Source organism: Narcine bancroftii, chromosome 14 (genome assembly GCF_036971445.1).
Source record: "Narcine bancroftii isolate sNarBan1 chromosome 14, sNarBan1.hap1, whole genome shotgun sequence".
Taxonomy (NCBI): Eukaryota; Metazoa; Chordata; class Chondrichthyes; order Torpediniformes; family Narcinidae; genus Narcine; species Narcine bancroftii.
In genome coordinates, this window is record NC_091482.1 from 51,033,542 (window position 1) to 51,049,911 (window position 16,370).

At 41.2% G+C, this 16,370-nt stretch overlaps 1 protein-coding gene across 1 annotated transcript in view; it reads right to left on the bottom strand.

Moving 5' to 3' along the window:
• LOC138749786 (ADAMTS-like protein 3) overlaps positions 1-16,087 on the bottom strand; it is a 428,872-nt gene extending 412,785 nt beyond the window's left edge. The window contains exon 1 of the mRNA XM_069911655.1: positions 15,861-16,087. Coding sequence (XP_069767756.1) covers positions 15,861-15,995 — 135 coding nt within the window. The 5' untranslated portion in view covers positions 15,996-16,087. The remainder of the gene's footprint in view (positions 1-15,860) is intronic.
• Positions 16,088-16,370: the final 283 nt, after the last annotated feature.

Consider the following 16,370-nt stretch of genomic DNA (forward strand, 5'->3'; position numbering starts at 1 on the left):
CCCCTGCAACCGCTGCAATCGTGTCTGCCTGTCCCGCATCGGACTTGTCAGCCACAAACGAGCCTGCAGCTGACGTGGACTTTTTACCCCCTCCACAAATCTTCGTCCGCGAAGCCAAGCCAAAGAAGATTTACAAGAAGCAGACAATGAATTTGGTTAATGTCTCAGAAGTTCAGGCACAAAGTATGTTCGATGTGCATCAATAAAATGCTTACTCAGAGACAATTTTTAACCATCAAGGCCAACAGTCTAAAATACCCACTCTTCACAAATTGCAACAATTGCTGTTTATGTTCTGGAACCCCTCTCTCTGATTTAAAAGTACATCTGTTCTACAGCTGCCTCAAGGCATACATACTATCGATACATTAAACATTATCCATCTTGTTTTAATTGAAAAATACAGCAGAGAATTGCTTCTATTTTCATAAATCATTAGGATACAAGTTTGTTATTCATAATATCAATAGCACAAATGCAAATTCAACAAATATTTTTTAACCACATATGAATTATTTAGTAAAAATACAATTGCAATGGGGCCATAACATGTGGATTCATTCCCTTTGTAGCAATGAGCTGTGATTTTCAATCCCCAGAACCCTGTAACTTCCAAGTTAATATCTTCATTAAGAAGAAGCATCCCAAGACGGTTGGTAATACATGCTCGAATCCTCCTAGTGCATGAGGTTGGTATAACTAATTCGCCACAGACACAATATTACAAAAAAAATCACATGCTCAGCAAAGTCCCATGCCTGCCAAGGTATTTTAAAGGAATTCAGGTGCTTACTCCCTGAAATTTTCTGTCCATTTTGTAGGTATCTGGAAAGGAACATGACTGACTTTCAAGAGTGATGTGAAGATTCTCCCACCAACTTTAAGTGTTGTATAGTAGAATCCCTGTTATCTGGAATTCAATCAACCGGAAACTCAAACAACCGGGTGGCGGGTGAGGGAAATCAAGGAAATGAATAAATAAAGGGACAGATAAATCAATAAAGCTGGGAGGATAGACCCAGTGGGGGAGCGCTGAGACTTCGTTGGACATGTGCAGGTTTTTCCCGCTGATCTAGCAATGCCTCTCAACGTACACACATTCTTTTCGCTGCTGCCATTTGAGCTGGGCAGTCAGTAGAAAGGAATGTGCACCGAGGTCCTGACCAGACACTCGCGTGAAGGTGGGCCAGGTTGCACAGAGGCCCTGACCAGGACACTTTCATGGAGATGAACCGGGTTGTCAGCGCAAGGAAGGTGCTCAGAGGGCCTGGCCAGGACTTGCGCGGAGGTGAGCCGGTTTGTCAGTACGAAAAAGGTGGTAGAGTGCACCTAGGGCCTGACCGGGACACTTGAGTAGATGCCAGCAGGATGAGGGTAATTTATGAAGGGGGAGGGGGATGCCAGTTGTGTTGAGACTTCTCAGTAATGGTTCAGTTTTAAACCCAGCGCACAAGACCACCCCGATTTTGAGGCAACATTTTTAAGTTTGGATCATCCTATACACTAGCATATATTATGGTAGGTAAACAAAATACACAAGTTTAAAATTGGCGGGGATTGATGATGACGATGACATGGTTAGCTTTGCAGCTAGTACAACACCTTACAGAGCCAGTGACTGGGGTTTGAATTTCAGTTATACAAGTTATGGGAATTACCTCATTAAAGGTGAACTTTACATAATTAAAAACTACAACGCTGATTTTTTTTCAAATTACTTTACATTTTGCCCTGTCTTTTGTCTTTTAAATAGTGTATTCTTAATGTCGGTGTATTAGTTAGGCATTGGAAAAGTGGGTCTCAGTCAACCGGAAAATTTGGATATCCATCATCCACGATGCCCGTAGGTGGCAGATAATGAGGATTCTACTATACTGTATTTTGATATTTACTTGTGTCACAGAGGGAGGCCTTTTCAGCAATCCTATTCCCACCCTCCCTGCAACCTGTCCTCCACATACCCCCTTACACATCAACTCCACCAGATCTACCTCCAAATTAGGGCATTTTAGTGGCCAACGAAGCGGCCAGCCCACACAGCCTCAGGGAGAACATGCAAACTCCATGCAGATGGCAGCCTACGTCAGGATTGAACTCGGGTCTCTGGTGCTGCGTGAGAAAGATAGCACCTGCATCACCTTGAATTCCTAAAATGTCCTCTCACTTGTTAATGCATGTTAGAACAATAATTCTAACTACAAGTAGAGAAATTTCTGTCATCCGGTCTTGGCAAATTTCTGAGAAAGTGAGGCAAATACCTCACCATTGCTGGAGTTTGACTAATAAAAGGCATACTGTGAAATCGATGACCATGGTAAATGAATAAGTGCATAGCCCCAACTGGTCTCCCAACCTATTAAAGCACTCCAACTGGTTAGCGCCCCTGCTTTTTGGTAATCAAAACCATGCAGGTTTTAGATAATGGCAAGCAGCTTTTTGCAATAAATGGGAAGTCTATTATCGGGATCCTTGTGGTTCATTTACAGTGCAATAACTAATTGCATTTGCTGTTCAAACTTTATGCTTGGGATTCACGTGCTGATGGCCAAACATATGGTGATAATTACTTTGGAATCCCCCCCAGCACATCCAGGGAGCACGTCATAACAAAGGTAACTATTGTACAAACTCACACTCTCAAAGGTAGCTTCACCTACTGAGATTGTTCAAAAGAAATCTCAGTGCAGACAAGTTGGGGAAATAGATACATTACCGTTGATTTCCTGAGCACCATGGCATTTGTTTTTGGTTGATCACAAGTGGGAGATGGAGACTCCTTGTATGACAGCAAGAACATTTAAACTTGGACTTTTATTTAGAAACATATGTAGACGCTTGTGCTGCCTCCCTTTGAAGAGTCTTCCCTTACCCACATCATCATCTTTTCTGCAATCTCATTGTGCTGATGAGCCCTGTATTGGTACCAATTCAAACTTAATTCCACTGCCATTCAGCTATGACAGTGTCAGGCAAGGCAAACTGATCAATTACAGAGGGATTTTTAAAAAATTTACAGTTGGTGCGATTGCCCCCCCCCAAGGATCAGGAGTTCTCCAATCTCGCCTAACTTGCATCAAAATATTCCTTCCAGAAAATGATTTGTCTTTTTGTCCAAATTGACCATGTTTCTTTCCCCCACCTCAATCTCCCCCCCACCCAAATCATGGCGCATATATATGTTTTTTTTAAATGATGTTTAGAGGGATGTGGTGATTCTATTAAATAAATCTCAGCTTCTGGAGATTAGAAAATGGATGAATTGGGGCAGGTATAGCATGAATGTTTCTAACACCTTAATTGACCAAGGGGTGTTTGCCCATTTAATTGAAATTCTGGGAGGTGCGATAAGATCCAGTGTAATTTTGGTTTGTTGGATGAATGATAGGAAAAAAACTTGCTTCTTTCACTTTGTCTAAATGTTACTTCACATTCCAGTGATGTCAAGCAATGCAAATGCTTTCTTGAACTACCATCTCTGGAAATTCTTTTCTGAGTTCCAGGTTTCAAATTCGTGTCTCAGGTGAGTCCTTCTTTGTTTAAGGCCAAGAGAGGGATTTTACTTGCCTGACATTGAGAAGCAATTTATAATCCTCTCAGAAGCATAGCAAAAGCAGTTGCCAAAGATTGCTCAGCATGCTTCTATTACCCCATGTTGACATGCCATCCTTTCTTTCCATAAAAGGGGAAAAAAATTACACTGGATCTTATTGTACCTTCTCCAAAATTTCAATCATATGAGCAAACACCCTTTGCTCAGTTCAGGTAGCACAAAGATTAAAAGTTTCTGGTGTGAATGAATTACAACTATTCTATAACTAAAATAACCAAAATCTTAATCAACATTTTATTCTCATTTGCAATAGTCAACTTTTTTCCCAAGCAGTTGCTTCATAGATTATGGTTTCAAAACTTCAAGGCAACTTGTGTGATTTTTGAATCCGCGCAAGATAAATCATCTCCAAATACAATTAGCAGAGCCAAACAACTACGTTCCACAAAATTTAAGCAATCAGAACATATTTTAAGCAAGTAATACACCATCCTATCCTGACGAAGAGTTTCAGCTTGAAAGTGATGTTGCTCGACTTTTTGAGATGGGTTCAGGCCCGCAACGCCAGTTAAATATCTTTACCTCCTGCAGACGGTGCTAGATCTGTGGAGTTCATCCAACAGATAGTGTTTGGCTTCAGGTTCCAGCATTTGCAGTCTCTTGCGTATCTCCACACATCATTCTTTAACCCAAATAATGTGGCATGACCTCTTTCTCAGGTGAACTACCAAGTTAACAATGAAGTATCAATCACTGAATCATCTAGTTCAGCCAAGTCACGATTTCTCTCAATGAAGCTATGTTTCCCCCCCATTCTTAATGCATCCTGCTAATTCGACTTCCAAGCAACAGGACATTGTAAGTTTACTGTGACTGCGACAACAAATAATTTATTCTATCTTGATTTGCCTGCTACTTTTGAAGTTGAATATATTCCTCCAAAACTTTCACATTATCCCAAAGAGATGCTGATAGGTTCATTGTTCAGTGTGCATTAAAGGCAAAAAGAACCAAAGGAGGGAGGAAACAAGTTGCAGGACAGAGGGGAAGAAGTCAAAGAAAGGGAGGGGAACTCGTGGGCTTACTCCTACGGGAGTTGGCACGGTTTCTTTGCACATCATTATGGAATTAGCCATTGTGGTAGTACTATATTTAATTGTTGACAATCTCATCAGATTGTGAGAGTACACACCTGACATTACATGAGATTCCTTTTTCCTGCGGGTGAGGTAGAATTACCACTTATTGGCAGTGCAAAATAAAACTGACTCCCTTTACACAAGAAAACAAATAAAGAAATGTAAACAAACTGACTGTGCAATACAGAGAGACTGTGCAATACAGAGAGAGGAAAAAATCAATAAAGTGCAAAAGTAAGAGTCCTTAAATAAGTCCACGATTGAGTTTGTTGTTGAGGAGTCTGACGGTGGAGGGGGAGCAGCTGTTCCTGAACCTGGTGGTGTGAGTCTTGTGGCACCTACACCTCTTTCCTCATGGTCGCGGCGAGAACAGAACTTGTGCTGAGTGGTGTGGGTCCGTGATGATTGCTACTGCTTTCTGATGGCAGCGTTCCCCCTAGATGGTGGGGAGGGTTTCGTCTGTGCTGTCCTGGGCTGTGCCCACTAATTTTTGCAGTCAGAGTTATTTGCACTAGCTCTTCCACTATTAATTCCCATAGAACCCAAAAACATTTCTTCCATCACAATAACATGAGGCTTCTCCTCAATAACATTCAACATTGCACCATTATTTTTTTGTGTGTGTGCGCGTCCTGACGTCAACCAGTTCTAACTCAGCACTGCCTCCTTTGACCAAAATGTCACCAATTTGTCAAAATGCTTTAACAGTCGGTTTTACAGGCAGAAAATGTCTGCACCTTGTGTGGGCGGGTTTGTGGTTTCAGGATCTGATTATTTCAGGCCTCATTCATAAATCTGTCGTAGGGATCATACTGGAATCAAAGGATTAGGACCTGCTGATCTAACAGCTTGAGCAAAAATTTCTTGCAACATCATACTGTGAAAAGCAAAGGAACTGTATCCCTCTCCCTTTTCAAGACCTAACTTTCCACAAGCTGTCACATGTTAAATTTTGTTTGATATTATTTTTGTAAACTATCTCAAGATGCATTGATATATTACACTCTAGTAGTTGTTATTGCAGAAATAAATAACTCATTTCCAGGCTAAACCTTAATCTACAATAAACAATATTAACAGGAATGCGATTAATTCTTAATTTCAGATTAAAGCATCCAGCGTTATTTAGCCTGGCAAGCCTTTAACGTTCGTTAAAGTTCGGGAAAATACACAGTGTGCAAATGTCAAATTGGGGTGACAAGCTTTAGGTCAAGTAACTGCATTCCATATCAGGTTTGCCTTCGTGCCTTCTCCAGAGAACAGAGCTCATAAATCCAGCTAACATCCCAGGATAATGTTGGATTTTCTGAGATGACACCTTTTAGTTGAGACATTAAATCAAGGCTTTGTATGTTGATTTATGTCAACATGAAAGATTCTGTAGTGCTATTTAGAAGAACAAGGGAATTATCCCCAATATTCTGCCCAATATTTATTCTTCATTCAATGTCAGTAAACCACATGATCTACTCAATCATTATAACATTTCACTTGCCAATCTGCAGGGGTCATCCAGTACTCCTGTTGTGGTCTCCTCTACAACGGAGAGACTGGGCGCAGACAGGGAGATCGCTTTGTTGAGCACTTCGGCTTTCTCCACCACAATAGCGTAGATCTCTCAGTGACCACCCATTTCAATTTCCTGTCCCATTCCCTTGCTGGTGTATACATTTTCTTCACTATATCAGTGGTTAGACAAAGTCAGAGTAAAATTCCCATTATCTGGCAATCAATCAACCATAAACTCAAACAACTGGCAAATATGTAGAGGAAATAAATAAGTTAAAGGAAAAGGTCTCCAAATGTTATGAAAATTAGTGTTGGTCTTTGGCTTGGCTTCGCGGACGAAGATTTATGGAGGGGATAAAAAGTCCACGTCAGCTGCAGGCTCGTTTGTGGCTGACAAGTCCGATGCGGGACGGGCAGACACGGTTGCAGCGGTTGTAGGGGAAAATTGGTTGGTTGGGGTTGGGTGTTGGGTTTTTCCTCCTTTGCCTTTTGTCAGTGAGGTGGGCTCTGCGGTCTTCTTCAAAGGAGGTTGCACCTGAGCTTTTTTTAAAATTAATACATGATATAACCACTCAGTACTAATGGGTAAAACAGGATCTTTCCATCTAAGTCGGATCGCTCTACATGTCATAAGAGTTGTAAATAGTATGGCCTGACATCAGATGAACAAAATAGCTCATTAATGTCATCTAATACTCCAAACAAAGCCATAAATGATTAGGTTCCAGATTAACATAATTATTATTCACAAAACTTGAAAATCTCCCTCCAATAAGGTTCAAGAACTCGACAAGACCAGAATATAGGTATCAAGGTTGCTTCTTCGAACAGTTATCAGCGAAGTTTAATTTGCCAAATTCACATTTAAAAAAAACTTGCAGATCAGAATTTTATTTTACAGGTTTAATTATCAAATTTTCCCATGAACTATGAGTCTAATACGCTCGATGAAATTTTCAAATTACAACCCTCCCAGAAGGGTTTAATAACCTTTATATATGCTATGCTTTCAAAAATCGCGTCAGGCTTCCCTCGATAAGATTAAAAGAGCATGGGAACATGAACTACAATTTTCTATCTCAGACAAAAATTGCGATTTGATTCTCAAATGAGTTAACACTTCAATATGTGCTCGACATTCTCTTATTCAGTTCAAGGTTGTACATCAGAATCGCATGTCTAACAAGCATTTATTTTTGTTAGTATATTATTAAGTATGTTGGTATGGCTTTATCTGTAAACTTGGGGGAAGGGGGAATCAATTATGACAGCGGCACAGTTAGCGTAGTTACACTGCTACAGCGTCAGCGACTGGGGTTCGAATTTAAATTTTGTAAGTTATGGGAATTAGCCGATTTAGAGTGTACTTTACATAATTAAAGACCACTGATTTTTTTTCTCAAATTACTTTACATCGTCTTTTAAATCGTGAATTCTTAATACAAGTGTATACGCTAGGTATTGGAAGGGTGAGTCTCAGTCAACCGGAAAATTCGCATATCTGACAACCGAGATCCCCGTAGGTGCTGGATAATGGGGATTCTACTGTACTTGATTTGTTTTTCTAAGTATGTTAAATTGATTTGTCGGCCAAATTAGTTTCAGTACATCAGGCTTTTTTGCTATTTAAAACTTTTCCTTTAAAAGGGAAAAGGGGTAAGAGACATGCAAGAACAATGCTGATACAAATTGGCTCCAGATGAATCGTGTACACAACATGCAACTTAATGTCAACATCAATGCCATCACAGATTCAAATGGAGAACATGTATTTTTCTTTGAGAATTGTTCCATTCACCGATTGATTTCTCATTTGCATCTGATCTAAGCCTGCTTTAATCTAGAGTGACAACATCAATATGAGATTGTTTTTTTACATCATTCTGTGGCACCAAGGAGGAAGAGTTCTTTAAAAAAAAAAACAATCCACAGTCCTTCGAATAAAAATATGTGCCATGGGGATGGCTGCACCAAAAATCTCCAGTCCAGTTTCAAATGAAATACAATGAGGAAAAATGTATTTTTAGATGGAGGTTTGTTCTGTGGAAAATGAAAGCTGTCAGCATTTGGGATTTGAGACATGGTTTTACTTTTATTGAAACTCCCTACTCCAAACTTTGCTGCTGCCTGCATCCTTTAGATTGCAAAAAGAAATCACAATTTCCCTTTTCTTTTACAAAGGTGACCTTGATTAGAGGGAGGGAGTCGATTAGATTTAGTTTTTAGGCTTCTTTTTTATCAATTTTTATTTGGATTAATTTGGCAAACGTGGGTTTCAACATGGTTATAATATTCAATAATTTGGTTCTCATGTGGATTAAGGAACTGTCTAATGCAGTTCCATCCATTTTCTTTTGCACTTGTATGTATATTAGATGACTTGTCATGTGTTTTCCTTAAAATTTTGCATGCAAGTTTAAATGTTAAACTCTATAAAAATATCTAAAAAGAAAACTCAGTTTGTTTCTCAGCCTTTTAAAACTAGCACCGCAGATTCTCCCAGCAGTTGAGCTACTTATGTAAATTTTGTGCTCTAGTCATTCAACACAGCCATCTGTCGTGATGCTCTCTTCTGATTGAGGAATCAATCCAGACCCTTGCTTGCCCTCTATAAAGGATGATCATTCAATCACTGAGGTTCTCCTGAGTGCTCATGTGGTTTCATATCATCGCAGACTCTATCGACACAGAAACAATCGCTTGTTCGTCCAAACAGTTAATGCCAATCATTAAGTGACAGTTTTCTCTAATTTGGCATGAATCTCATTTATTCTTCCTCCACTGTGGTCAACTCCCCACAAGATTCTGTCTGCCACTTGGAGATGGTGTGGATCTCCAAGTGGCCATCCATTTCAATTCTCTGCCCCATTCCCTTCTTGATATGTCTGTCCATGGTCCCGTGCACTGCCAGATTGAGACCATTCACAAACTGGAGGAATAACAACTCATCTTCCATCTGGGCATCTTCCAAGCAGATGGCGTTAACATTAACTTCTCCATTAGACACCCTCTCCCCCCATCTTTCCCTGAACTCCTTTTCTCTAGCTCTGTCTCCTTCTCCTTATGCCTCCATTCACAGAACCATAAACTATCCACTCTCCCCCATCAATTCTTACCTTTCCACATCATATTAAATTAACACCTTTTGTCTGTTGGTCTGCATTCCTCACCCTTCCATTCCCTTTTCACCAGCTTTTTAATTTTGACCCCTTGCCTGCTTTTTACTGACACCTTGAGGAAGGGCTCAGGCCCAAAATGTTGGTAATATATCTTTATCTCCTATGGACATTGCAAGTCCCAGTTAACTTATGAACCCGTGCATCTATGTAGTCACAGGAGGAACAGAAAAATGCCACACTGACAGCAAAGGAGGTCAGGATTGAACCTGGATCACTGGAGGTATGGGACGGCAGCATTACTGGCTGATCCCAATGTGGGGATCGATCTTGTTACCGATCACCAGTGAGACAAATGCTCAACCATTTCAGCTAATTTCCCAGAACCTATTTAGTGAGATGGTTGAAGATACATTCATTATAATATCACTCTGGGCTCTTGCTTTAACATATTTTGACTACATGATTCTAATGCTTCAACGTGGAGCAAACGTCAAGGGTTTGGGATCGACTGGAAAATAATTTCGGCTATTCTGAGATGGAGAAAGATGCTTTATGTTCAGCGAGCTGTCACATTTATGCTATCATCACACCCTTAATGACCTGCATAAAGAAAACTGAAAATAATATTTGGTTGAAATAGGTAACACATCTTTCAGATTTCATGTCAGATAACCAGAGATCATTTCACTTCAAAGGCACCTGAAAATCTTAAGATGACGTTCTGTAAAGTTTTCAATCTCAAGCCATGGGGTTTGATCAGAAACTAAAGTAGTTGCTTTGTCACGTGGACAAAACACAGCAACCAGGCCATAACCTTCCCCCCTCCCACCCCACCCACCCCCTCCCCCTCCCCAAATCCTTCACTTGCCCATGATTTCCTGCTTCCTCTCTTGATCACCATTCTCATAATGTTTGCTTTGACAAGCTCCCTGGTGCTTGGGCTTATTCCCTGATCCTGTTGGAAAAATCAGTCAAAGCAAGTGACAAGTCGAGACTCAAAAACACTCAGCATTCAAAAGGTTTTTCAAAAACCGAAATAAATTTTTTTATTACCGTATATTTCAGAGGTTGTCTTGTACGCCAGATAAAAAAATGAAACCTTAAATTCAACGAAATAAACAAACTGCTCAACGAAGATTCAGAGAATAAGATGACCCTTGAAACACCAAAAAGGAACCCAACCTTCAACAAATTTTCTCAAATGTCCTTGCAGCAGCATTTGGTAGATTCCTTGGCAACTTCTATGTCTTTTAATTTAAAACCCGGTTCATACTTTTGTCATTTTTCTGGAGGCTCCATTATATAAAAAAACACTTTCCGGCCACTTCCAACAGCTCAGCCAACACAATTTAGGCGGGGGGGGGGGGGGGGGGGGGGTCGTCATACACCCAATGGATGATAAAACCATGAAAATGAAACTGAAAATGGGGACCTGTCATCTGAAGGATGACTTGTATGCCAGAATATATGGTGTGAATTTAATTCTGGGAATGATTGATGGAGCAAGCCCACTTCTGCAATACATGTTGCTTCACTTTGTTTTCTATAACTGAATAGTGGGGCGTTAATGTGCAATAAACACATTAAAGCAGTGGTTTTCAACCTTTTTCTTTCCCCTCACATACCACTTTAAGTATTCCATATGCATTAGGTACTCTGTGATTAGTGAGGGATTGCTTAAGGTGGTATGTGGGGGGAAAGAAAAAGGTTGAGAACCACTGCATTAAAGTCATCAGGCCACATAGCATGGACACCATCCAAGTTGTCTACCAAGTCTGTTTTGCTGATATTTGGTCCATATCCCTCCAAACCTTTCCTCTCCATGGACCTGGACCATGGATCTGTCTAAATGGCTTTTAGGCACAGTTATATCCACCTCCACAGGTTACTCATTAGAAAAAAATTATTTCATGTTCCTTTCTTTCACTCCTTTGTAAAGTCCATTATCTCAGCATTCAATCAACTGGAAACCCAAGCAACCAGCAAGAAAAAAATTGAGGAAATAAACGAATAAATACAATATAAAATAAATAAAAAGTTTAAAATTATAAAAGTAAATGTTTTCCGAAGCAACACACAACCCCTTGGTGAAGATTGGAGCAAACCTTCAGCCAGTGGAGCGCCCTGGTCATACCCCGCCCACAGCAGCTGCTTAAACAGAGTTTCAATAAAGTTGCATTTGAATAAAATGTGGTGCCCAGGATGAAGACCCGGCCGATGCCACTCACCGCTGGGACAACTCTCCCAAAGCATCTCCCTATCCTTGGCTACTAAGCATCTTTATTTTTAATTTGTATTAGGTATATTGCCAAGCAAGCTGGGACGTGGCAGTGAGGTCCTTGGGTCGTAGGTTTTATATCGGAGTGACCTTCTCCTATGCAGGTTGCTTAACCGGGCTGAAGAGGCCTGCCTCCCCTTGAGGTCGAACCATTTCTGGAGATCTACGACCGCTGTGCACAGTTATGGAGTGGTGCGCCCTGGAATCGGCCTGCGTGCGTTTACTCCTGCCGCAGCCAAGTAAAGGGGATGCAGCATTGGTTGAGGATCAGAAAGAAAAGTTCTAGTAGAAAATTTTTTTTTAAGACTGGAGAGAACTCTTCAATGGAGTTTACAGTTGTTAGTGTTTAGACTAACACAGAACTCTAAACGGTCAACCAGTTTACCTACCTTGGCTGCACCATTTCATCTGATGCAAGGATCGACAAAGAGATAGACAACAGACTAGCCAAGGCAAATAGCGCCTTTGGAAGACGAAACAAAAGAGTCTGGAAAAATAATCACCTGAAGAAACACACAAAGATCAGCGTGAACAGAGCCGTTGTCATACCCACGTTCCTGTTCGGCTCCAAATCATGGGTCCTCTACCGGCATCATCTACGGCTCCTAGAACACTTCCTTCAGTGCTGTCTCCGCTCCATCCTCAACATTCATTGGAATGACTTCATCACCAACATCAAAGTACTCAAGCTGGTAGAGTCCGCAAGCATCGAATCCACGCTGCTGAAGACCCAACTGTGCTGGGTGGGTTACGTCTCCAGAATGGAGGACCATCGCCTTCCCAAGATTGTGTTATATGGCGAGCTCGCCACTGGCCACCGAGACAGAGGTGCACCAAAGAAGAGGTACAAGGACTGCTTAAAGAAATCTCTTGGTGCCTGCCACATTGACCACCGCCAGTGGGCTGATAACGCCTCCAACTGTGCATCTTGGCGCCTCACAATTCGGCGGGTAGCAACCTCCTTTGAAGAAGACCGCAGAGCCCACCTCACTGACAAAAGACAAAGGAGGAAAAACCCAACACTAAACCCCAACCCACCAATTTTCCCTTGCAACGCTGCAACCGTGCCTGCCTGTCCCACATCAGACTTATCAGTCACCAACGAGCCTGCAGCAGACGTGGACATACCCCTCCATAAATCTTCATCCGCGAAGCCAAGCCAAAGAAAGATTAAGTATATTAGTAAGGGTTTATCTGTAAACTCGGGGGAGGGTCAGTTAATTACTACGGCAGCACGGTTAGCGGCAGTGGTTAGTGCAATGCTGTTACAGCACCAGTGACCGGAATTCGAATTTAAATTTTGTATCTGACCTTTACATCATTTAAATCTACAATACTGATTTTATTTTCAAAAAACTTCACATTTTGCACTGTCCTTTGTTTTCTAAACTGTAAATTCTTAATGCAGGTGTATTAGTTAGCCATTGTAACAGTGTGTCTCAGGCAACTGGAAAATTTGCATCCATGGGATCAGCAATTCTCGTAGGTGTCGGATAATGGGGATACTCCTGTATTAACGTTGGCTTAGTTGATAGCACTCTTCCCTCCAAATCAAAAGTTGCGGGATCAAGTCAAACTGTAGACCACCATTGTGAGAGTGCTACACTATCACACATGATGTCTGCCACCTGAGACCTTAAACAGCGGTAGGCCATGTTTTTTGACGAACATGAAGGAAACTCTGTTTTCATGGATAACAGACTCTCTCAAACAGCATCAGTTAAAAAAAAAACCCAGTGCATTCCCAACCCTTTGCTTAATCTAGATTGGTGTTCAAAACCTCTCTGCAAAGTTGTTTTATTTCTTGCCCAGCTTGCTGAAGGCTTTCTAACTTAAAATTTTATTTCAAAACTGTTTCATTTTTCACAGATGCTGCCGAATCTGCAGATCGTTTCCAACATTTTCTGTTTTTATTCCTGCGTCTGTAATTTTTTTTAAAAATTTCATTTTTGGCAAAATGAAAAAGTAATTTGAGAACTTTCTATAACACCCTGGCTTTGAAAAGAGGCAAAAACAGATATCAAATCAGCATGAACCTTTATGAAATACTGGTTCACCCACAATTGTAGTATTGTATCCTGCTGTGGGCACCACATGGGGAGAGAAAAAGCAAAACATTTTCAGAATAGATTTCTGAAAATAAATTTCAGAGATGAAGATCTATGTCAACAGAATGGGTAATCTGCGTTTTTTTTTCCCTCTCGATGAGGTTATGTGAGAATCTGATGAAAGGCACTTCAATGAAGGATAAAGGCAGAACTGGTCTCTGTTCCCATTCTGCATTTTTGGGACATATAGAATGAAGAGGATAGGCAAAAGGACCACAAGTAACATCAGGAACTGTGAGTGGACAGCTCTGGAATGTCCAGTCAGAGGTAGTAGTGGAGGAAGAGTGAATAGTATTCAAAGGGGAGCTTGATAAGATGAGAATTTTTAGGGTTACAATAGAAAAGGGAATGTTAGATGGCATTTGTCTATAGCTGGAATGGATCCATAAGAGCTAAATTACTTTATTTCACAGGAGCACAATCGAGAATGTCCTGTCTGGCTGCAATAAAGCATCAGACCAAAGTTTATTAATGTATTAAGGGTGGCACAGTTGCTGTAGCGGTTAGAGCAATGCCTTTACAGCGCCAGCGATTGGGATTCAAATCCCGCACTGACAGTAAGGAGCTCGTACGTTCTACCCGTGTCTGCATGGGTTTTCCTCAGGGGATCCAGGTTCCTCCCACCTTTTAAAACATACCGGGGGGGGGGGGTAGTGGAGGTTAATTGGGGCATCATGGGCCAAAATGGTCCGTTACTGTCCTTCATAGAAGGGGTACACTGAAGGTTCATTTGGTCGATTCCTGGAAAGGTCGCACAAACAGAAGATCAGCAGACAACTCCAGCTTCTACACTTTGGAAGAATCAGGGATAATAACCTTGAGGCTGACCTAATCCCTAGGGTTTGATGCTGTTTCCCCTGGCTGGGGTGTCGAGACGTGGGTGTCAGTTTCCAAGCAGAGACGAGGAGAAATCACTTCAACCACAGAGTGGTGAATCTTAAGAATTCTTTAATCAGGACGCCACATTCACCCAGTATAATCAAAGCACATCAACTATTTTTTTGACTTTATGGGAAATTTTAGGGTGATTGCAGGAAAGCGAGATGGAGGGAAAAGATCAGCCATAATGTCGATGGAATGGAGAGCAGATCCAAGTGGCCAAATTGCTAACTCTTGATTTCATTTCTTATGCTCTAATGTTCAGCCATTAATTCTCAATCAGTTATGAGAAACCATCAGGAAGTGTTTAAGAAGTTGACAGAGCAGTGGAAAGCAGTCTACTGCTCTCAGACTAAAGCTACTGGGAAACATAGCATGGCAGAGGAAACATTTACTATAAACATGCATCAAGCAGATTAATCTGTTCTACAAAGTGATTGGTGTAGTGAATGAGTCCCAGATCCCACTTTTTGCCCGAGATCGGACGATAGCTACAAGAAATCGGAGTTCAAAACAAAATGTGCTAAGTCAATTCTCCCGTCAATTGAGATACACATCCTCAGGAAGGGGCAGCCAACATCATTAATGTGCCTCCAGTTCATCCACCTGTATTGTCTTGTCCAAGGCCCAAAATCAAGGTGATTCAATTGTGGCATAAGCGATCAGTCACATTAAACTGAGAGTCATGATTAACAGGCTTTAATCACCTGGAGACATCAACACATCTCACGTGTTGCTGGCCCAGTTCCAAGGAAGGTATTGAGGGAGGATGTTTTGGCTTAACGGCCTTTATTAGGATTTTTTTGGGGGGGATAGGAGTCGTCACGGTGGGGGGGGGGGGGGGGAGGGGACGCACCAGCCCAATACAATACATATATAATAGCTATACAGTGGTTGCACTACAGTTAAGTATCCCATTACCGAGGTCATGACCTCTTTTCACCGCTACCTTCAGGCAGAGGGTACAGAAGCCTGAAGTCCAGCACCTCTACAATCCACTTTTCTTCCCCTCCCAAACAGCCATCAGGTTCTCAAATCTTCATGAACTCCACCACCATATACCGTACTACTCTGGGACCACCAAAAGATCTCGCTGTACTATTTAAACATCACTTTTTTCTTTTGCACTGACAACAGTGAATATTTATCTGGGCTTTAAATTTATCTATTTTCTCATTAAATTATTGACATTGGTATATCTAGTGTAACTGTGTGGCTGCAACAAGTCAGAATTTCTGTACTTCATTATGCAACAATAAATTAATCTCATATCCTAACCTCCCAGGCCAAGCCATGAGACATCGGCATGCAGATGTGCTTCTCAAAGGTTGGTCTCGTGAATGAACTGTTGGCGCCATAAACGGAATAAGGACGATGTGGAAAGAATACATTCATTTTCCGAGGCTTTACCATGAGAAGACAAATAACAAAGAGGATTATGGGTGCAAACTATTTGGTTCATTAAGAGTAAAAGGCGCAAATTAGTAAGATACCAGACATTTGCCCTGAGTTATTAATAATGCTGAAAACATCCGTGTGACTAGGGAGAGGATAACAATGTCACTGTGATGCAAACAAAGTTCAGGGGTTGATGAAGGTAACATAACTTTTTTCCCCCACCTGGAACTATGGGTCTTGGCCCAAAATGGTCCCATTTTTACACCTCTTTCTTTTTTAACCAAGATAGAATGAAGATATTGGACCATCAAGTCAATGCTGGCTCTCAGAGAAATATCATCAATCCTATTGCTCCATTTATTTCCCTGAATCTTTTAGGTACCACTAAAT